Below are 24,654 nucleotides of genomic sequence, written 5' to 3' on the forward strand. Positions count from 1 at the left end.
GCAGTACCCTTGAAAATTATGTCCATAAACTAATATCTATAATCCAGATTCACAAAACAATTGGAGGATCAATATCTACCATACGCTGCAGGAACCATATAGTATTTGAAAACGAGTTACATATCTGTGTTTTAACAGCTGTAGAAAGGGTTACAATGTAACTCTCCCAAACTGCAAAGAAACGTTCAACCTGTGCCTCCTTTTCCAGAGTAGCTCCCACCCACTCCATTCTAAAGAGATAGAAAAGTTTAGCTTTGAAAAGACTCATAGAAGGTGGTTCCGGTTTAATCCAGCTCTGCAGGATGGATTTCCTTGCCGCAGCACTCACTGCCAACAATAGTTTACGGCTTCCTCTTGTTATACGTAGATCATTAGAAATAATCCCAAACAGTGCCCACTCTGGACTTAGAGGTAAATAATTGATTAAATGTGTTACTGAATAAGCACGAACATCAATCCAAAATTTACGTATTATAGGGCAATCCCATAGGCAGTGTTTTAGGTCTGCTCGGGGATTTCTACATTTAAAACAATGATGCGAATCAGATAAACCAATCAAAAATCTCCTGTGTGGGGAAAGATACATTCTGTGTAATATGTTAAGGAACATTTCTGTATACATAACGGAAGGGAATGATCTGCAGGCTTTGTAATGTGCGTCTGACAATTCATCCACCTGCAGCCTCGGAACCTGGGAGGTCCAAACCACTATACCTCTCTGAGATTTGGTGTGGTCTAACGAGCTTCGAAGCCAGTTATAAGCTGAAGAAATTGCCCCTTTATTCTGAGATTGTTGCCTCAACATCACATCGAATAAATTATCCCAGTCAGCTGAAGAAAAGCGTCTCAGTACCATACTAACATAGTGCTGTGCCAGCAAAAATGCCACAGGGTATCCAGTTATCACTGGATATTTTTCAGACATCTCCCGGAACGTGAGGGGTTGGTGGGTCTCCAAATTTACCATGCATCCTATATTGGTCACTCCGCCTACTCTCCAAATATTAAAAGGGAAACCAGCTTGCCCTTCCTGAAAATCTGGATTTGATATCAATGGGAGAAACAATGTACTACGAGCGTTCAAATTATATTTGTGGCGTGTGATGCACCATAATTTTCTGACAGACCACAGTAAAGGGTTATCTCGATATTGGGGTAAAATTTCTTGATCATGTAAATGCAAGAAAGATATTAGATCGCCCCCCTGAAGAAATTCCCTCTCCAGAGATGTGACTGCATAGTTATCATGACAATGCAGCCAATCCTTGAGACATCGAAGATGGGCCGCCTGGCAATACAACTGGACATCTGGAAAGTTAATTCCCCCATTAGTTACAGTTTGTTGCAGCTTTATAAGCCCAATACGGGGACGCTTACCCTTCCATATGAACTTCCGAAATAGGAAATTAAGTTGTTGTGTGTCTTTAGGTGCTAACATCAAAGGTAAAACTTGGATCAAATATAACAATCTAGGGAATGACACCATCTTAATTAAATTTGCCCTGCCTGTATAAGATAGTGGCAGTGTTTTCCAGCCCTCCAGCTCACCAGACACCCCCCGGATAGCAGACGTGTAGTTTAGCTCGTCCAAAAGACTTGGCTTCCGTGGTATAACAATACCTAAATAAGTTATAAAGTCCGATCTCCATTTGAGTTCAGCTTCCCCCAAAGCATTTATCAAAAAGTTTCCGGAGCCCAGTCTAAGTGCTACCGACTTTGACCAATTAACCTGGAATCTCGAGCAGTCTCCAAATTGCTTTAAAATATGAAATATTTTAGGTAGTGATTCCATTGGGTTTGATATATAAAGCAGAATATCATCTGCAAAGGCGGTGAGTTTTATTTCTTTATTTCCTATTTTGATCCCATGAAATTCCAAGTCATTTTGCAAAAGACGCAGCAAGGGATCTATTGCCAAATTAAATAGAATTGGAGACAGGGGACAACCCTGACGAGTTCCTCGAAACATAGTAATTGGCTCACTGTTGTGGCTGTTAATTTGTAGGGTGGTGGTTGGCGAGGTATATAAGTACTGAATTAGGTCAATAAACAAAGAGGGAAAATTTCTAGCTTTAAGCACCGAGTATAGATGTGGCCAAACAACTGTGTCGAAAGCTTTTGTTGTGTCTAAACGCAATAATATATTTTTAGAAGCAGGTGTTTGTGAAGAGGCAATTGTTGCCGCTATGGCTGAACGTATGCCTTTAACAGAGTGTGTGTTTCGCACAAATCCTAATTGATGTACTGCTAGTATTTGGGGGAGTATGTTTTGCAATCGCTCTGCCATAAGTTTTGCAAATATTTTTATATCCGAATTAAGTAACGTTATTGGTCTATATGTATCTATTTCCTGAGGGTTTCGATTGGGCTTGGGGATCAAAATAGTATAAGCCGAGTTAAAATAGGGAAAGGGTGTATGGTTCTGCAAGATATTATTGAATAGTTCTACTAAAGTAGGGGCTATATGTGGTTGGAGTATCTTGTAAAACTCATTTGACAACCCATCCGGGCCCGGGGACTTATGGAGATGTAGCTGAGAAATAGCCGAACCAACTTCTGAAAGAGTAACTGGCAGACTGAGCGACTCAGACTGCTCTACGGATATGCTAGGTAAATGCGCTTCTTGCATTAGTCGACTATGATGCTCTGCATCAAACGGAAGAGTTGAATATAGGGTACTAAAATAACTGTCAAATTGTTCCAGTATGCTCCTGGAACCAGTCAATATTTGATTAGTTTGGGGGTGACGTATCGCCGTTATATATCGTTTATATGTCTTACTTTTGGACATTGTTGCTAAGAGGCGGCCAGTCTTATTGCCCCATTTATAATATTTAAATTTAGAGAAAACTAAATTCCGTTGAGCTTGTGACAATAAAAAGTCATTTAATAACTGTTGGGCTTCGGTGTATCTAGCTAACGTCTCGTCACATGGGTTAGCCATATGATTTTGTAAGGCCAAATAATGATTTATGCAGTGCGAAGTAATCAGCATTTTACTTTTTTTTTACTCGAGATACATAGTCTATAATGTGGCCTCTTAGGACGGTTTTTGAGGTGCCCCAGAATAAAGTAGGATTATCCCAGTGTTCTATGTTGTCATCTACAAACAACATCCATTTATCAGTCAGAAATTGTTTGAAATCAGCTGAATTGTACAAATAACTGGGAAATCGCAATCCTCTCTGTCCTCCCGCCTGCTGCTTTCTTTCCAAGGTCACTGACACTGGAGCATGATCTGAAACAACAATATTCAAAAGATCCGTTTCTCCCACCCGTGTAACCAAGGAATCAGATAGTAAGATGAGATCTATCCTAGACCAGGACTTATGAACCCCCGAGTGGAACGTAAAAGATTTATCAGTTGGATTGAGAAGGCGCCAAATGTCAGTGAGCTGGAGGGCTGAGCGGAGGAGCTGAATCTGTTTCCAAACTGGGGAGTTTGGATTACGTGGGACAGGTTGTTTATCTATAAAGGGGTTATCTACTAAATTAAAGTCACCACCCATAATGATAGGATAGTTGTTCCTTTGAGCCAAGAAATGGGTAAAATCCTGTAGGAATTCGGAAGTTGCAACATTAGGAGCGTATATATTAACTAAAGTATATTTGAAACCCCAGATTTCTACATCTAATAGAAGATATCTACCGTTAGGATCTGATACAGTATTTAAAATGGTGTATTGAAGATCTCTATGGAATAAAATCGCCACCCCCCTAGCTTTCCGTTGGTAGTCCGCAGAAATACATTGATCCAGCCAAGGAGCCTTTAGGGACGATGCACCTCCCGCCAGCCAGTGTGTTTCCTGAAGAAACATTACCTGTGGGCGAAGTTTTTTAAGATGAGAGACCACTTTTTTACGTTTGATGGGAGAGTTAAGACCCCCCACGTTCCAAGAAACTATCCCAAAATATTTGTCAGAGTAAGAGGACAGAACTCTAGGGTTTGTTATAGCTGCATTAGCCAATACCCTGACGTGGACGGACGTGTTGACTCAGAGACATCGTAAAAACCACCTTCTCCCCGTCCCAGCAAGCAGGGAGGTTCAGGTGTGTGTACATTCTGCAGTTTAAGCAGGACAATCTCAGCATAAAGGGGGGGAAGGCTAGCCAGACACTCTTATAGACTAACTTGAAAAACATACATTGCTTTATCCATCTTTTTCTCAAATTTTCCATAATTATCCAAAACCAAGCGAGCACCAATAAACACATTGGCGGTCGCAGAACATAACTTGAAAGAAATTGTTTATATTTGTTCTCTATCATATTCCAGATTTGTGAAAACAACAAATCCCAAGTAGCTTATTATAGTACAGATGCATTAAATCTATGAACTACACCAGGTAAATTAGATAAGTTCAATCAATCGTGTGGAGGACTGTCTTGTCGTCTGAACATACGTGAGACGTCTTCTTTTGCTTGAGTCGAATCGGTAAAGAACAATGTACGGCAATTATTTTGGAATCTGAGTTTTGCTGGTCTTATATATTTTAAATACATTTTTTTTTTATAAATTGTATTATTGTAACAGATTAAAACCTGTAGACTGGGCTGATAGGTATCAAGTCCTACTTCAATGCTTTAGTGGCTGGGCCAGTTAATGAGAAGGATGGTGGTCTGAGCACCATTTTTTTCCAATGAGGTGGATTGTGGTCTTCACAGCAGCTCCAACATCTGTTTACTCCATGTGGGAATGAGCTCCATGTAGAGCATCAGTGACTCCCAATGACAATGTCTCCGATGCACTGCAGTCTACCCACATTATAGAACAGTATTTTGTGTTGTGCAGTATAGCGTTCTGACACTACAACAGGGTTAGAGCTAATGGCAGAGCTGGAATGGGAAAGCAGCTGGAAGTGGGACCACTAGCATCACTAGAGGGGTGCGGGCTGCACCGGGTGACACCATCCACTTGTGACACTAAGTGGTAGTACAGTGTGTTATTCTTATTCATAAATAATCTTGTGACACGGTAAGTGGCAGCACAGTGTGTTATTCTTTTCTTATTCAGAAAAAATCTTGTGACACTGTAGGTCATTGAAACCGCATTGTAATATTTAAAATTGGTACAAATTGACGTGTGTGCTGTACCCCACTTAATTCGTGTTTGTTGATATGGAGAACGATCAGTTGAGACTTGAGAGGAGAGTAGGAACCACATACTAGTGCTGGGGCTGCTGCCAGTGCCACCAGTCATGACGATACTAGTCCATCTACATCATCTACTAAAGCCGATTCCCAAGGGCATACAGGGGTTAAGTCAGGGAATCTAAAATTAAGAACCAATCTTTTACAGTGGTAAAGAAGAAAACATCAAAGGGAAAGTTAGTTGCTGAAAGACATAAAATTGGCAATAAGCCAGTTTCACCACATGAAGTGGCAAGGAAAGGCTAAGGCTTTGGCCTTTATTTATGACTGGTAGCTTTGCCTCTTATGATGATGTAAGCACAAGTGAACATTCTGACATAGAAATCGAGGATGCTTCTGTGGAAGTGCACCAGGATGAGTAGGATATGTGTGTAGCTGACGCTAATGAGGATGTTGATGAGGATGTTGATGATGAGGATGTTGTTGATGAGGATGTTGATTATGTAAATTAGGCAGCAGTGGATGAAACAGTTGTTGCCCATGATAAGAAAAAGCCCATTGTAATGCCTGGGTACAAGACAAAAAAAACTTGGTTGTTTTGACTCATCTGCATCACCAGTGGGTTTTTGGGAAAGTTTAGATTTTTCTCTGCAGATGCACTTGCTGGAGAAACTGAAGGAGAAGCCACCGCTACATCACATGCCACTTGAGCTGACAATTTGCTTACCAAGAGCTCTTTGCATCTCTTCAGATCTGTGTCCATTGGGAAGAAAGACACAACATCTTCATCCCTTCTGGGATGAAAATCCACTTGCAGCAACAGTAGGCATAGCACTCAAGGATTCTCAAGATAGACACAACATAACATAAGACACAACATAAGACTTAAACCTCAAATTTTAAATCTTGCATTTGCTCTGTTCAGCTTGTCCACATATCTGTGGTTAAGTGGACAGTGGGTACAACAGCATTTTGGAGGCCACTAATTAAGTTTTTTAATGTCCCTGTACAGGTTGGGAAATGCTTTTCTAGTGAAGTGGAATCTTTGCAAAGGATTGTTTAACAGTCAATTGTTTTTTAAAACACTACTAGTAGTCTTCCTGGTCCCTTTCTGGGATGAAAATCCACTCCCAGCAGCATCAGCAGGCATAGCGCTCAAGGATTCTTCTGGGGCAAGGACTTATGTGAATGAGTAAAATATTTTTTGTCTATGTTTCCCCTTCTCCCCTCCCCTCCTCCCTCATAAATTTGCTCCAGAATCAAAATGAAATAAAATGTACTACCTATCAACCAATCAACCTCAGGCCTTTTTATTAATAAAAACATATGTGTTTGTGCTGCCCACTGCTCCCGCTTAACTTAGTCAGCCAGCTAGCTTGGTGCAAATTTTGGGCCTAAACCAGATAAAAACAATATTGTGAGCTGTGAGGTGGTCAAAATTGACTGGAAACAAGTGGAAATTAATATTATTAAGGTTAAAAATACTGTAGGAACTAAAAAAAGCTGTTTTTATCAGTTTTTAAAAAAAATACAGATCCAAAACCAATACTAAAACACGCAAGGGGTGGTTTTGCCAAAACCAAATCCAGATCCAAAACACAAGGAGATATAGATCCAAAACCAAAGCACGTTGGTCGACGCACATCCCTAATATATATAGATATATATTACAGAAAACCGTGACATTTTCACTTAAGTGCATCTTAACATATTTAATAGCTTGTTATCAGACAATACAAAAGAAAGTACTTCTCCAAGAAAGTGATGAAATAATGAAAAAGACCTAGTAATCCATAGCCGCGCCTACAAAGTTGGCAAGAAAAAAACTGTTTCAAGTGAGCAAACCAGTTGTGATTTTACCAAGTCAGAAACACCGCAATGACTCCTGCCGCCCCACCTTCTCTCTTCTGTTTTATATTCCATCCAGCAGGGAACAAAGCAGTCAGTGTCTCCATGTAGTCCGTCTAGTAGATTTGGCTCCATATTAGAAAAAAGCAGGATCTGTTCAATAAGGACAAAGGCAAGAAATAATGGCGCAAGGTAGGTACTATAGGGTATAAAAGTAGTAACAATATTAGTGATGGGTGTAATGGAAGTATAACTATTTTATAGTGCTTTTCCATGAAACCTCTAATAGCTAATACAGTTTGAATAGCAGACATATACTAAAACATTTAATAAACATGTATAAGTTATACATGCTTCGTAGAGCTTCTGCTCAGTAAAACAGTATTTTCATGTTTGGGATATATTTTATTCTGTTACAAGTGTTTTGCATTTTATATAACAATAATTTGGGCCCCATATTGCTGAGATTTTATTTGACCTTTTGTTCGAGCAAACAATATGGCTGTTTCCACTCATGTAGCTCCAAGTATGCAAATATATCATGCAACAAAATTGTTTATTTTCCCTTTATGGCAAAAGGTATATGGGTCAGCTAGTTAATAATAGCATTAAACTATATATATAGCTGAATTATACTGTCAAAAAAACATATAAAATAAATGCTGCCATTATTATCCAGATTAGAATAAGCGGATGATGGGACAGATATGGCCTTTGAACAATGGCACCTTTATAAATACCATAAATGCGTTCTAATTTGTGAACATGTATTTATAAAACAAATATAAATGCAGCCTACCTATAAAATAAATAGAAAGAAATCCATGTGAAGTATACAAAATGATAGTGTTTCCGGCTCATGTTCATCACTGTAAATCTGTATCATTCACCAGAGTTAGGACCTGAGACTGTGGTATTTTAGAAGCAGACTACTAATAATAATATTATTTTTCATTGTATGTTCCATGTTGTGCTCTTGTGTCCTTACAAGAACTCTAAACAGAAGCTAGGTCTCTCTTTCATATATTTCTTGCTCAGGTGATTTCGTTTGACCACTTAAGGTTATCTATTCCTCATGCTGGGCATACACTCTACAATTATCTGTCAGATATCTGTCCAATCTGGCTGGTTGGAATGAAAATCTGGTAATGTATGGGAGCCAATGACAATCGACCATATGGTCTTAAACACTGGAAAATGGGCAAAAATGATTGGTCAAATTGGTTAAATTAATTTGATTTAACCAATTTATCTGGATGACAATTTTTGTCTCTTTTTTAGTGTTTGTGAGCAAATGGTCAATTGTCATTGGCTCCCACACATTACCAGATTTTCATTCCAACCACAAGATTGGACAGATTGGGGGATTAGGGTTAGGCACCCCTAAAGGAGGGTTATGGTTAGGGGGGGGAGAGGGGAGGGTTAGGTAGTTTACTCATCTCTGTCGGGATCTCCGCTGTTCGGCCTGCCGGTGTCGGAATTTTGACCGCCGGGCTCTCGTCCGGCGTTCATTCATACTGATCACCTTTTTTTATTCTACAAAAGTTTTTCTTTACTGTGTATGTTATGCATTTTCTCGTGGACAGATGGCTCATGCATGTCTGTGCTAATATCAACAAGCAATTCATTCTAAGTATATGGTTTCACTATGTACTCTCATGTCACAATACTTCAGGTCCAAAATTTTCAATGCACCATATGTAGCACAAATTCTGAACGCTGCCAGCAAAATCTACTGTAGGCATACATGACAAGCAGCTATTTCAGCAGTTATTTAAAATGTAAATCAGCCTAGATTCATATTTTTTTATTATTTAATACCATAACAAATATTTTCCCATCTTTCCACTTTTCTCCACTCCTCTAATTAATTACAAAGGCACCATCATATTAAATTTGAGATTAGAAATCTTTCTATTTAGCCTTGATTTAGTTACTGTATTTGTATCAGTATTTAAAATATTAAGCAGGAAGAGTTAAAGTATATACATGCTAAACCCCCAAACACCTAAAGCTTAGAATTCAGGTGTCTGTATCCTAATTATTTCACCACAATCGCTACAGAGCTAGACAGAAGTTCAGCAATTAACTTCTAATTATATGTCTGAAAAATAATAAGTCTTATGCCTGGAGTACAGAAATAATATAATATACTATTGTTCATAAAACTATATAAATGTTTATTGGTTTATTGTAATTAAACATAATTGAACTTTACAAATGATTTCATTGTTTTGTTGGGCAGAATTAGTACATGTTATAACCTTTAGATGTCTCTGTTTTGATTTATGTTCATGAAAACATTTATAGGGGTATTCCATATGGATCGAAAACGGCGTTTCTGCGAGGTTTTCGCTCGGATGACGTCATTTTCGCCGCTTTTACTTTTACGCCGTAATCAATTTGAAAACTTTTCGCCGGTGCGAAAAGTATATTGCATTTGTCCCTGCGAAAAAGTATTACCAAGGAATGGGAGGCGAAAAAAAGTGCAGAATTGGGGTTTTGGGGTGCAACATTTCGGAAACCACCCAGCAACCTTCAGACAGTCCACCAAAGGTAAACTGTGTCAAAAAATAAAAAAAAAATACCTCAGAAGACCCCAAATAAAGCACTTTCATTTTGGGGGTGAAAAAAAAAATGGGGGGTACAAAGTCAAAAACTATCGAACTACAATCTAGGGGGGTCCCCAAGTATGCCCCAGGTGTTTTTTTCATTGCAGGTGTTTGCGGCAGGTGGACTTTTCACGTTTTTTAAAACTTCACTTTAGCAACTTTTAAATATGCTCACCCCCATTTTCAAGTACCCCAAATTTGCTGGGACTACTTATTTTCTGCAAAAAAACTTCTAAATACTATTCTTCACCACCTTCCCTAATCCCAAATCCCCAAAATAGCAGCTATTGAGCCTGTTTAAAGACCCCAAAACCTTCAGCAGGGCTAATCGGGGGGGATCCCCCATGTCAGAGCATCTTTTTGGGGGTGTTAGGGTCATTTCCCAAAAAATCTGCGAAGTTTTCGCTGATTTCACATTCGCCGGGTGCCGCTTTCGCCGATATTATATAAATTGAATACGGGTATAATCGGAGGCGCGCGCAATACTTTTTCGCCAGCAAAAGCTCCAATGTGCTACGAAAACTTCGTCACGCATAGACGGCAAAGTTTTCGTTTCATATTGAATACCCCTGTTAGGGGTAAATTTACTAAGATTAGAGTTTGATCAAGTTTTTTTTTTTTTATCTTGATTTGCATCGCCGAATCTCGGGTGAATTTCCCGTTTTTCATCTCGCAAATTTACTAAGAAGTGAGTTTGGCTGAAAGTGAGTTTTCCGATGGTGAAGCAGATTGAGATATCTCCCCCGAGTTGCAAGTCTAGATGAGATTACTCACCCGAGATTGCAATGTTTTCTCTCTCGATCTAGCAGCCTGCACATATCAGTGAGATATGTGAAGGCTGCTTGTGTGTTGTACATGTGTGTTTTAAAAAATATTACGTAGGGTCCCGCCCCCAAAAGCATAACCAGCCTCGGACTAGTCAGCCAGTCCTGGTTCCAAAAATTATGGAGAACAAAACGAGTAGGGTTCTCCCGTAATTTAGGACCCAGCATCTGGCTGCAGGGCCGTTGCTGGTTTAAAAAATTGGGGTGGGGGGAATTGCATAGGGGTCCCCTATATTTAAAACCAGCACCCGACCGGAGTGTAATGCCACAGCCAGGCGACCCTATTACCGGGTCTCCATGGCCAAAGCATTCTCACCCCAAGCCAGTCGGGCCAAGCCGGGGATCTCAGGGAAGGTGAGTACCCCCAAAAAGGGGTCCCCCCTCTCCCAAAACCCCAGGCTTGGTCTGAAGTCCAGGGCTCTTCCCCGCACCCCTGGGCTGTGGGTACGGGAGTAATAAAGTGTTAAATAGTAGAAAACTATTGTATTTTACAGTGGAACTACAGATGCCAGCATGCCTGCCCTTTGGCACTTGTGGAACTACAAGTGCCAGCAGGTGGCCGGCACCTGTACCCGACTGTAAAATAAATAGTTAAAAAAAGAAAGAACACACACCGTATATAGTAGGGGTGTGCACCGGCCACTTTTTGTGTTTTGTGTTTTGGTTTTGGATCTGGATCTTTCTTCGTGTTTTGGATCTGGATTGGTTTTGCCAAAACCACCCTTCCGTGTTTTGGGTTCTGGGTTTTGTGTTTTGGATCAGTATTTTTTTTTTAAAAAAGCATAAAAACAGCTATAATCACAGAATTTGGCAGTTTGAAAAACTAGGCCCCAAACTGTACATAATGCAAATGCAAAGAAAAAAAAGAGGTGCAAGATGGAATTGTCCTTGGGCCCTCCCATCCACCCTTATGTTGTATAAACAGGACATGCACACTTTAACAAACCAATCATTTCAGCGCCAGGGTCTGCCACACGACTGTGGCTGAAATGATTGGTTCGTTTGGGCCCCCACAAAACAAGCTGGCAATTAATCTGTCCCTGCACAAACTGGCTCTACGGAGGCAAGATGTCATCCTCATCCTCCTCATCCACCGATTCCTCACCCTCTTCAGTGTTGTGTACACCCTCATCCTCACAGAGTATTAACTCGTCCCCGCTGGAATCCACCACCACAGGTCTCTCTGTACGTTCTGTATGCTGGTCTCCCTGGAAGAGTTGATAATTCATTTTTATGAACATCATCTTCTCCACATTTTGTGGAAGCAACCTCCTACACCTTTCGCTGACAAGGTTCCCGGCTGCACTAAACACTCTTTCGGAGTACACACTGGAGGGGGGCAACTCAGGTAAAATAGAGCCAGTTTGTACAGGGGCCTCCAAATTGCCTCTTTTTCCTGCCAGTACAGGTGCGGACTGTCTGACATGCCTACTTGGATGCTGTCACCGATGTAATCCTCCACCATTCTGTCAATGGTGACAGTATCATATGCAGTGACAGTAGATATGTCAGAAATTGTTGCCAGGTCCTTCAGTCCGGACCAGATGTCCAAACTTGGTCCTGCCTGCCCTGCATCACCGCCAGCGGGTTGCTTAGGATACCTATGTTTTTTCCTGGCAGCCCCAGTTGCGGGAGAAAATGAAGAAGGAGCTGTTGACGTGTCACGTTCCGCTTCAGCTGACAGTGTTTTCACCAGCAGGTCTTTGCACCTCTGCAGGCTTGTGTCGGCCGGAAAGAGAGACACCACATAGGCTTTAAACCTAGGATCGAGCACGGTGGCCAAAATGTAGTGGTCTGATTTCAACAGATTGACCACCCTGGAATCCTGGCAAAGCGAATGAAGGGCTTCATCCACAAGTCCCACATGCCGAGCGGAATCGCTCCGTCTTAGCTCCTCCTTCACTTTCTCCAGTTGCTTCTGCAAAAGCCTGATGAGGGGAATGACCTGACACAAGCTGGCAGTGTCTGAACTGACTTCACGTGTGGCAAGTTCGAAGGGCTGGAGAACCTTGCACAACACGGAAATCATTCTCCACTGCGCTTGAGTCAGGAGCATACCCCCTCCTTTGCCTATGTCATAGGTGGATGTATAGGCTTGAATCGCCTTTTGCTGCTCCTCCATCCTCTGAAGCATATAGAGGGTTGAGTTCCACCGCGTCACAACCTCTTGCTTCAGGTGATGGCGGGGCAGGTTCAAGAGTGTTTGCTGGCGCTCCAGTCTTCGGCACGCAGTCGCTGAATGGCGAAAGTGGTATCACAAATCCCCAGGAGAGTCTAAGTGGGGTAAGCCACTGGGCGATGATTTCCCTCAGTTTCTCTAAGAGGTTGTCGGCGGTGTGCCTCCTTCTGAAACCGGTGATACACAGCGTAGCCTGCCTTGGAACGAGCTGGCGTTTCTGAGATGCTGCTACTGGTGACGCTGCTGCTGTTGCTGCGTAAGGTGATACATCTACCCAGTGGGCTGTCACAGTCATAAAGTCCTTAGTCTGCCCTGTTCCACTTGTCCACATGTCCATGGTTAAGTGGACATTGGGTACAACGGCATTTTTCAGGACACTGAGGACACTTTTTCTGACGTTTCTGTACAGTCTCGGTATCGCCTGCCTAGTGAAGTGGAATCTAGACGGGATTTGGAACCGGGGACACACTACCTCCATCAATTGTCTAAATCCCACTGCACTAATGGCAGATACCGGACTCACGTCTAACACCAACATAGCAGTCAAGGCCTCAGTTATACGTTTTGCTTCAGGATGACTGCAGTCGTACTTCATCCTCCTCGCTAAGGACTGTTGGAGGGTCAATTGTTTAGTAAAAGTAGTGGTGTTCCTACTTCCTCTCTGGGATGATGAACGACTCCCAGCAGCAGCAGCGGCAGCAGGAGGCATAGCAATGCAGGATCCTCTGGAGGAATCCCGGATAGGAGAGTCAGTCATGCCAGTGACATGGCCTGCAGGACTACTTCCGATCCTGACTAAGGAGGAAATTGACGAGGAGGGAGTTGACGGTGTGGTTTGCAGGTGCTTGGATACAACAGGACAACGGGATTTAGGTGTCCCTAGACTGCTTACGGTCTTAGCCAAAGTTTCTGAACTTGACAGTAACTTTTTATGAACGCACTGCAGGTGCCGTATAAGGGAGGATGTTCCTAGGTGGTTAACGTCCCTACCCCTACTTATTTCACCTTTACATATGGTACATATGGCAAGACAGTTGTTGTCCGGATTTGGATAGAAATATTGCCAGACCAAAGAGGTGGAATGTTTGGTCTTCTGCCCAGGCATGACCGTGATGGGCTTTTTCATCCCACGGACAACAACTGTCTCCCCCGGAGCCTGATTTAAACAAACCACATCACCATCAGAATCCTCCTCGCCAACTTCCTCCTCAGCGCCAGCTACACCAGTATCCTCATCCTGTTGTACTTCAACAGTGACATCTTCAATTTGCATATCAGCAAGTGGACTGTGTGTGCTCCTTTCAGCACTTGCAGGGGGCGTGCAAATGGTGGAAAGAGCCACCTCTTCCCGTCCAGTGCTGGGAATGTCAGGCATCGCAACCACCACCACACTTGGACTCTCCTTGGGGATTTGTGATATCTTCTTAGAAAGCACAGTTCTTCGCTGTGCTTTTGCCAGCTTAACGCGTTTGATTTTTTAGTGGGAGGAGGGCTTCCATCGTCATGTGAAGCTGAACCACTAGTCATGAACATAGGGAAAGACCTTAGCAATTCCTTGCCACTCCGTGTCGTAAATGGCATATTGGCAAGTTTACGTTTCTCTTCAGATGATTTAAATGTTTTTTTCAAGGTCATTTTCCTAAACTTTGTCATTTGGGATTGTATGTGCCCTCTACTATGACATTGGGCATCGGCCTTGGCAGACGACGTTGAAGGCATGTTATCGTCTATGTCATGACTAGTGGCAGCAGCTTCAGCACTAGAAGGAAGTGGTTCTTGATCTTTCCCTATTCTATTTTTATCGGAGAAAGTTTGGTCCTCCATTTATGTTATATTGATATATACGTGCGGCTAAGGCGCACACAAATACAGAAAATAATTTTTTATTTTTGTTGGAGACTAGTGCACTTTGTGGGTTACACCACCCTTTAAGAAATGAGCCAGCCGGCCCTTTACTTATGGGACACAGGCGCACGCTTAGCGCTGCTCCTTTGTTGATGCACGTGCAGCTACAGCCCACACAATTCACAAACACAGAAAATATTTTTTTATTTTGTTTGGAGTGCCCTTTGGGGGTTACAGCACCCTTTAGCGGTCAATCCAGCCGGCCCTTTATTTATGGGACACAGGCGCACGCTTGGCACTACTTTGTTGATGCACGTGCGGCTACTGCGCACACAATTCACAAACACAAAAAAATATATATTTTTATTTTGTTTGGAGTGCCCTTTGGGGGTTACAGCACCCTTTAGTGGTCAATCCAGCCGGCCCTTTATTTATGGGACACAGGCGCACGCTTGGCACTACTTTGTTGATGCACGTGCGGCTACTGCGCACACAATTCACAAACACAGAAAATATTTTTTTATTTTGTTTGGAGTGCCCTTTGGGGGTTACAGCACCCTTTAGCGGTCAATTCAGCCGGCCCTTTATTTATGGGACACAGGCGCACGCTTAGCACTACTATGTTGATGCACGTGCGGCTACTGCGCACACAATTCACAAACACAAAAAAATATATTTTTTTTATTTTGTTTGGAGTGCCCTTTGGGGGTTACAGCACCCTTTAGCGGTCAATCCAGCCGGCCCTTTATTTATGGGACACAGGCGCACGCTTGGCACTACTTTGTTGATGCACGTGCGGCTACTAAGCACACAATTCACAAACACAGAAAATATTTTTTTATTTTGTTTGGAGTGCCCTTTGGGGGTTACAGCACCCTTTAACGGACAAGCCAGCCGGCCTTTTACTTATGGGACACAGGCGCACGCTTGGCGCTGCTCCTTTGTTGATGCATGTGCAGCCACAGTGCACACAATTCACAAACACAGAAAAAAAAATTATTTTTTTTTGCACTTTGCGGGAGCACCCCTGACGGACAGAGCACCCCCTGGACAACACTACAGCACCCCTTTAGGACTGGGACACTGCACAGGACTTTGGAGTGGACACAGCCCCTATGGACAACTGACTGCACAACACAGTCCAGCCAGCCCCTATGGACTTTGAAGTAGTGGACACAGCCCCTATGGACAACAGCAGCACAGCGCAGCACAGCACAGCACAACACTACACTACACTACACTACACAGCCCAGCCTGCCCTAACTCCCACCCTCCCTCTTCACTGTCCACAGCCGAGTGAGAAAATGGCGCCGACGCGGGTACCTTATATAGGATCCAAAACCCGCGAGACCCGGAAGGCGGGATGATGACGTTTTGCCTCGATTTCAGATCCGAGTCAGGCGGGAAAAGTCGAGCCTGACTCGGATCGGCCTCGGATCGGGGGGCCTCGGGGGGGTTCGGATTTCAGAAATCCGAACCCGCTCACCCCTAGTATATAGTAGAGCTTTATTACACACCTACCTCACTCACATACTTACCTACTGCCAGTTGTTCACTTCCACTTATCCCCATAGATTCTGTTTGGATGTACCTGAAAAAAAGATCTTATACTCACCTCCATCCTCCAGCTGGTCTCCGTAGCATCCAAGGGTCTTGGCAAAAAAAACAAACCGGCACCCGAACCATATACTTACATTACCGGTGTATGTGTGTGACCACATACACCGCTAACCGGCTCCTGACTGATCAGTGTGAACTGTCAGGAGCCGCCAGCCAATCAACGGCCGCTAACTGTAGAGCGGCCGCTGATTGGCTCCGGCTCCTGACTCACTGACCAGCCCACGTGGGAACTGTCTGGAGCCGGAGCCAATCAGCGGCCGCTCTACAGTAGGTTGCTACTTGCAGCTGCTGCGGGAACTCCTGCAAGTCTTCCTGTATTTTTAAAGCAGCATTCATTTTAAAGGCAAAGCCAAGTTAGTCTTGCCTTTAAAATGAATGCCGTTTTAAAAATACAGGAAGGAGTTCCCGTAGAGGCTGCAGGTCACAACCAATTATATAAGCTCCCTTATGTTGGAATTTTAGCAATTAACCTCCAACTGTTGGAAGTTTGTTACTAAAATTGGTGCAATTGTTGCGGTTCAACAGCTCATAACAAATGATGAGGAATTGGATCGATCTCCTGTATGGCGGACTTATTAAAGCTGGTGTCTGATTGGTTGCTCTGTGTTACTGTGTTGTGAAACAAGGCATCTTTCAAACATGGAAATATCCATATCTTTGTCCTACTCATAAAGAAGAGCCTTGTAATATGTTTTATTCTTGTAAACTGTTCTTTTAAAATCTCTTATGGTTTTTGCCCAAATTACCGTTAATGAGCATTTATACACAGCCACACTAATATTTTATTGCTTGTCCAGTGCTGGAGGTTGCTTTCTCAGATTTTCACTGCCAGAAAAATAACACTTTGCATCACACGAAGGAACTTAGTGACAAACGTCTCATCATACGAAGAGGACAGCCATTTTTAATTGCGTTGCACTTCAAAACATTGGGATTTCAAGAAGGGACCGACAAGATAATCTTCATTGCAGAAACAGGCAAGTGACTACAGGAACTAATAAAAGATATCCAACATAAATATTAGCATAACAATGAAGATATCCCATAACAAATAAAAGATGTTGTATGACGCCTACAGTAATGCAAACCTTCTATGCTGAACACTGCCTTTCATCCACCTTAACTCATGTTCTCCAACTACTTTGTGTTAATAGGACCATGGCCTGACGAGGCGTCTGGAACCAAAGCAATATTTACTCTAACAAAGGCTTTAAATCGAAGGGCCTGGAGTGCAGTTATTCAGAGCAATGAGCCCAACTCAGTGTTGATCACCATGTTGCCTTCTCCCAATGCTAGAATTGGGCAATATGCTCTAAAAGTTCAAATTTCCAAAGGAGGTAAAGCCACCATCTATCAGCTGGGAATGTTTGTGCTACTCTTCAATCCCTGGTGTGCAGGTATGGTAAATCGCTTTACATTTCATACAGGTGAAATCATGAGATAGAAATATGTCTGCAATCAAAAAGAGCTACTGTAATAGACATTTTTACTTTTTATGCCAGTAGGCAAGGGGTCTAAATTTAACCTCTTGAAACCCCACTCGTTCACTGGGGCTCAGTGGTTGGCAGAATTATCAGTACATAAGTTAGGGCATTAAGGGAAAATAATTTCAAACCTTACAAATAGTATAGCAGTTGCTCCTAGCAACCAGTCAGAATCAATCATTTTATATAATGCACTTGATTAATGCTTAAAGAAGCTGATTAGTTGCTATGGGCAACTTTTACACTTCTTGCGTGTTTATATGGTTTTTATACAGTTCCCCTTAAATGTCCTTACTGTGTTCCCTTCTGTGTCAGGGGACAGGGGCGTATCTACCCATTGGCCAGGATGGCACTCACCAGGGGCGCTGGCTGAGGGGGTCCCCCTAAAGTAGTGCCAATAGTAGTTTTGCCCCATATACAGCGCCCCTTATGCAGTGCCCCCTAAAGTAGTAGTGCCCCTTATGCAGTGCCCCATACGCCTGGCCCCCTAAAGTAGTGCACGTTATGCATTGCCCCCCCGCGCCCAGTACTTACCTCATCACCACGCTGGCTCCCACTCCGGCTGGCTCCCGCTGCGCCGCTGTATCTTTCCGCTGTGGTGAGGCTGCGGCAGGCTCCTCAGTATGAGCAGCAATGCGGCGCGCGTGATGTCATGACGTCACGCGCACCTTGTGTAAAAAAATCATTTGCTCGTATCACTGGCAGGGGGCGTAGCCGGTACAAGGGGGAGTGGCCAGGCAGGTGACTGGCATTTGTGGTCATGATGGGGCGGGGCCACGTGACCGCGTCATTTTGGCACCGACCCCGCTACACAATGCTGATAATACAAGCATTGTGGAGCAGGGGGCGGGGCTAAAATGATGCAATTCAGCGTAAATCACGTCACCGCCCCCCTCCACTGCGTGGGTTTAACTGTTAAATGTGGGGGATTGGGGAGGGATCGGCGGCCGCCAGGAGGCTTGCCTGCCTTTCCAGGGGGGCCGGGAGCTGCACCCGATTTTCGGCCAAATCGGGAGGGTAGGCGAGTATGGGTTTATTTAACATTTATGTATCACATATATATTCCACAGCGCTTTACAGAGAATATTTGCCCATTCACATCAGTCCCTGCCCCAGTGAGTTTACAATCTATATTCCTACCACATTTACACATGCATACTAGGGTTATTTGTGGGAAACCAGAGTACTCAGAGGAAACCAAGACAAACACCTGGAGAATATACAAACTCCATACAATTAAGTCCTTGGGTGGGAATCAATGTTTACATTTATTTGCAGAAACAATTCGAGTACTTAGAAAATGGAAACATTGCTTAATATCTCAAATTGATGTGACATAGCTAAAAGACAATTATGTATGATACTGTAGTAGTCGTCTACAATAGTTTCTATGGTAATATCTTGTCTGAACTTGACAGATGATGAGGTGTTTCTGGAAGATGAAGCCAAGCGGCAGGAATACATCATAAATGATTATGGATTTGTTTACCAAGGCAATCATAAATGGATTTCTCCCTGTCCCTGGAATTATGGACAGGTAATTGGTGTATTGCTTTCATCCACTGTAATTACTGTAATATATGTACATGTCCTACCTCGAAGCAAGTTGGAATGGGTAAGGAGTTTTGTGCAAGAGTAAAAGAAGATACTTTGCCTTGGGAACACCCATATAACCTACATACATTATGAAGGCCACCAATATTCATGACAGTTAATTTATAAATAAGTTCAGTATCAAAATGGAAAGATAGACAGTATGTGAAAACATGAAAGAAAGACACAACACATAAATGAAAGAAGGTTTTGGATATATACGAGTACAAATCAAATTAGTAAAATGTACTTGATAGGCAAATGCAGGGGAGGTTCCAGTTGCTTGGAAACCCCACACTCTGGCTCACACCATGATCAAAATAGTAAATGTATATTTATAATTTTACTAGAGTTGCATGTTTTCCAGATCTCAGTATCACAAGTGAAATAATTAGAACCTGTGCACTAACTAGGAAATTTGGAAAAGATGCACTGTTACGGGTATATTGCTATAGATTATCAATGTTGCTAATTATTAATACTGCATAACATACACATATGTTTACATATTTGTCCAGGTTCTTCTGTTGCTTCTCCAGACTCCCGGAATTGCTCCAATGCTACACAGGGCAGGGGATTTGGATTGTGGAATGGTGCCTACATCCAGGAAAAAATATTAATCTCATTCAGGCTAGCCCTACTGCCACATATAACAGCTTACCGTGATAGCTGGCCCTGTATATGTCTGAAGTATTATTACATACATTATACTTTAAATAAGACAGACTATAGCTGGTTAAATGCTTCATGGGTGGCTACTGTCGCTGTAAAATTAAGCATTTGGAAACCTCCCTCCGGAAATCCTGCATTTGCCTCTGTACTTCCAATTTTGCTAAATCAACTTTGGTACTATTGCAGTCCCTTATCTTCGTGGTGTAACTTGTCCCCCAGTCCTAGACGCAGGATAACTAGAAGGACTCACCAGGACCAATAATAAAAAAGTGGGAAAACATGTTGCTATAGATAAAAGAACAAAACTATGGATTTACAGTGTTGGCAGATATAGAGCATGTTGAAGTTTAAGCTGGGTACACACTATATTGTACAATATATATTTTTCTGTTCTGACGCGGACCGGAACAATATATCCTACACATGGTATAGTGTGTACGCTGATACGTTGTTTCCGATAGCCCAGGCAGATGGGACAACATAATGAACGACACAGTGTAGTTACATGCATTATGTAGCAATACATCGTGCCGGATTGTGCAGTGTGTACAGCGCTCGCAATGTATCGTTGTATTGGTCGCCGCATCTCTGGGTTACACGATCGGATGGTGTGTACACAGCGATAGTGTTACTCTGAACCATGAAGTTTCAAAAGCGAAAGATCTTAATCATGTGTCAGACACAAGAGATTCAGCAATGGTGTAAGTGCATATACTTTGAGATTTGTAGATCCTATATATTCTTGCATTAGATCTATTGTGGCTTTCGGTTATGTTTTCTCCTAGCACCTATCCCTCCATTTTGATATTACAACATATTTACATTATATGTTTGTATATATTTTGGACAGTGTGTAATGCGTTATTCATGTGGTATAGCCACATGCATTTATGTTATGCAATTGGATCATCTTTAAAGGAACTATAACCTCAAATGTTGTTGGTTGTATGGTGTTTTTTTTTTGCTCAATTGTTTACTATGGTAGACATAGTTTTATGCTAGTTTATGCTACACCTTTATGATAGTTATGAGCAAAGTCATTTAGTTGTGCCTGTTTCCACTTTTCCTTCTCTCTGCCATTTTATTGATCTTTTCTGGACCTGGCCACTTCCCCAATTGGGATGGGTACGGGATGCCAGCGCTCGGGACCTCGGCTGTCAAAATCCCGACACCAGCATCGCAACAGGGTTAGGATACCGACACTTGTCGGTAGGTATCCTAACCCTACCCGTATCCCTACCATAACCCCCCCCCCGCTGCCTGAACCTAACCTCCCCCTCCCCGCACCCTAAACCTAACTATCTCCCCCTAGTGCTTAACCCTAACCCTCCCATCCAGTGCCTAACCCTAACCCCCCTCCGCCTAGTGCCTAACCCCTAACCCTGCTACTGACCTTCAGGATGTCGGCGCCAGGATTCTGACAGGTATCGGGATTTCGGCAACGGTATTCTAAGCGTATCCCCCCCAATTATGTTATCCATAACCATGGCCAATAAATCATAACCACAACTATTACATTGTAAAAGAGTCAGAAGTTCTAGTGGTAGATCTATGGGGATTGCACTCATTACTGTAAAAAATATAAATATTAGAAGTTTTATAAAAGCACAAAGCTGTATGCAAATTGCTTTTACACAAGTCACAGAAATTGTACATGACCTCTAATATCCATAATAATTCATAGTAAGCAGTCCATTACTTCTAATCAACGCAAATTATAACCAATGACATCAGAACTCATTGTTTATAAAGTTTTTTTTACAGATACTTACACATATGATATATTAATATTGTGTGTTATAAAGGGACTAGCAAAGGGACTCGACATATGCTCCGCCACATCCCGTTTAACTTTAAGTTGAAAATAAACTATTTAAGTCAGTGAACTACTGTAAGTGGTCATTTTATTGATCAGTGAAAAACTCTGGTGGTGGTGAAAGAGTATGTCTTCACCAGCTATAGGGCTTATACATCAAAGTGATCTCTCCCACCGATGGTAATATTCGCATTTGTTTAACAAGAATTGTGGTGATACATGTTCTGCTACCGCATTCTCGGGATGTTGATATCAGATGAAAATAATTTCAAATAATGCTTATAAAGACTGTTACTAATGGATTCTTTATAGCCCCAGACTGATAAATAGGCCTCTATGAAATTAGAGACATAACAAGAGGGACAACAATAACAGTTGGATCATTCAGCATGCATAAATCTATGTACTGTATATTATGTGCAAGGCTGTAACTGCCCTTTGGGGAATACTATTATATAATAAACTAACTCAACCCTTCTTTGTAGTGGGAAGATGATATTTTGGACATCAGCCTAAGGATATTGGACAAGAATTTAAACTACCTTCAGGATGCATTTAAGGATTTATCTTTCAGGAATAATCCTGTATACATTAGCAGAATAGTATGTGCCATGGTGAGTTTGAATTTTAAGTAAGTAATCACTTATACAACAAACTAGTAACTATTGACATGTTGAGTACTGTAAGTTAATTCAATTGTATTTATTTTTTACTTCTGGAGTATGCAAATGAGAAAGACACAAATTCAGAGTATTTTAAACTGTCTTAATTAACATTTGGGTGACATATAGGGGTTGATTCATAACTGGAATGAGACACAGCCATGACTTTATGCAAATGCGCTTTCCTGGTGTACTTCAGTGCGGCGAACGTGCAAAGACTGAAATGCCCACTGCCAGTATCCATAGGCGCTAAAATAAAGATTGCTGCATCTTTAGACGTACCATCAGTTGCATCATTGAAAGTTGCACCAGCCCTCTGGCAGGTGCAGTTTCTCCGTCCGCGTGTGGTCTCCTATATGAGCAACTGAGTGTCTGTGTATGACACCACTTTCACCGACACTCCAAAAACATGGATTATCTCCATGTCGACCTAAGGCACCTCCCAGTAACCGCCCATCACTTTTCCAAGTCATTGCTGATACCGTCCATCTCAATCACTGCAGCGCCTTTGTGTATACACTCTGTGTAATGCATACACCATAGGAGATTTTAGGGATTCTCACGCACACACAGTAGCAAAAAAATCACTCAACGACATAAATATCGGCATTGTGCGTGGCTCTGTCAGGCCCATACTATGCCGGGTGTGGGTTAAAGTCAGATCCATACTAAGGGCCATATTCAATTAGAAGCGAAAAGCGTTTTCCGAGGAAACGTATCGCTGATCGGGGCTTTCCGCGTGGCCGGAATTTATCTCCAAATTCAATTCCAGCCGGTTTTTGCCTACGCGGAAAGTCAATGCAATGCAATGGCGAAAAAGATTTCTCTAAGAATAGCAGGAGAAAAGAAGTGCAACATTTTTATTTTTGGGTGTAAACATGGGGAAACCACTCAGAACCCTTGGGACAGCCCCCAAAGGACAACTGTGTAAAAAACTTCAGGGAAAAAAACCAAAGAACACCTCAAAAAAGTACTTTCATTTTGAGGGCGTAAAAATCCAAAGTGGGGGGAAAAGCATAAAAACTAGCGAAATAGCCTTCTTAGGGGTCTGCAAGGATGGGTCAGGTGTTTTTGGGATTGCAACAAGTGCATTTTTCACATTTTTTTAAACTTCACTTTAGATCATTTCAAATATGCTAGCACCCATTTTCAAGTACCCCAAATTTGACAGGACTACTTACTGTCACCAAAAAATGCTGCTTAATGGCATTCTTCACCACTTTTACAAGGACTCTAATAACAAGGATTTTAAACAACTTCAGTACCCCAAAGAGCTTTATTAGGGTTATTGGAACACTTCTACATTGATCCCCAATGTTAGTGAATCTTTTTGGGGGGTTCAGACTGATTTCCCCACTTCTGACAGTACTTTTCTCCTGTTCTGCATTTGCCGCTTGCCGTTTTCGCCTGGTTAGTAATTAAATAGGGCGAAAAGTGGGGACGCGTACGATAAGTTTTCGCGTCCAAAACACGCGATGTAGGCAAAAAGTCGGGTAGGTGGAACTTTTTCGCCGAGGTGAAACTAATTGAATACGGCCCTAATTGTATTGGAAAAACAGGGTCCACCCTAATTTCACACACACCCCTAGAAAAGCTGGATCCACTAAATATATATGAAAAGCCAGATCTAAAAGAAGGATCCATATTACATATATTGAAACAGCCAGATCCACACTAAATTCACACACATTTACATTCTGATTCTTAGTCAGATGCTGCAGTGCCCGTGTGTGTACCTTTTGCAGGTACTACTTATACGGCTTTATGCAAATACCACTACAAGTTCTTCCCTGGGGTACATCAGTGCATCTGCATGTGTAAGGACTGAGATGACCACTTTGAGTGTCTCCAGACACTCAAACGTCACTTGGTGCATATTAAGACGCAATTATCAATCGCACCATCATAAACTTGTGAGAACCTCATTCTGAGTTGGACGCAATGTTGAACGCAGTTGAGTAATTTCTTTCTAATGCTCATGCGTCTAATCACACTATGCATTTGTCCAGAGGCCATGGGCACAGAGTCACAGTTGCGATTCAGACGCAGGATCTCAGAAATGTCTTGAAAATGTATTGGGCGTTCCCGGTCGGTGACAGGGAAGTAGCTAAGCAGAAACACGGAGATGGTCCATGTTATGGTAATGTCGCAGGTCTGTAGTTGTATTGGTTGCAAATTCAGATGCACAATCACTGACATTGGTGGCCATACTCTTAGGGAGACTTGTACAAGCTTCGATGGTGCTGCTGATGGTTTCATCTAAAGATGCACCTAATGGTATTTGAGCATCTAAAGACGATGAAATTTGGCCTTAGATGTACAGTATGGACCCCTTAAGAATAGCGACAAAAGTTATGAAGGAAACTGGGAAAGTCTCCAGATTTTTTGGAAACATACCATGTTTCCCC

General features: G+C 42.3%; 1 protein-coding gene across 1 annotated transcript in view; it reads left to right on the forward strand.

Annotated features, from left to right (window-relative positions):
* Positions 1 to 7,026: 7,026 nt before the first annotated feature.
* Positions 7,027 to 24,654, forward strand: part of LOC148512613 (protein-glutamine gamma-glutamyltransferase 5-like) — a 52,245-nt gene continuing 34,617 nt past the window's right edge. Inside the window, exons 1-5 of the mRNA XM_088481940.1 lie at positions 7,027 to 7,131; positions 16,817 to 16,996; positions 17,174 to 17,416; positions 18,922 to 19,040; positions 22,070 to 22,198. Coding sequence (XP_088338066.1) covers positions 7,122 to 7,131; positions 16,817 to 16,996; positions 17,174 to 17,416; positions 18,922 to 19,040; positions 22,070 to 22,198 — 681 coding nt within the window. The 5' untranslated portion in view covers positions 7,027 to 7,121. The remainder of the gene's footprint in view (positions 7,132 to 16,816; positions 16,997 to 17,173; positions 17,417 to 18,921; positions 19,041 to 22,069; positions 22,199 to 24,654) is intronic.

Source organism: Taudactylus pleione, unplaced genomic scaffold (assembly GCF_031769625.1).
Source record: "Taudactylus pleione unplaced genomic scaffold, aTauple2 ptg000279l, whole genome shotgun sequence".
Lineage (NCBI taxonomy): Eukaryota > Metazoa > Chordata > Amphibia > Anura > Myobatrachidae > Taudactylus > Taudactylus pleione.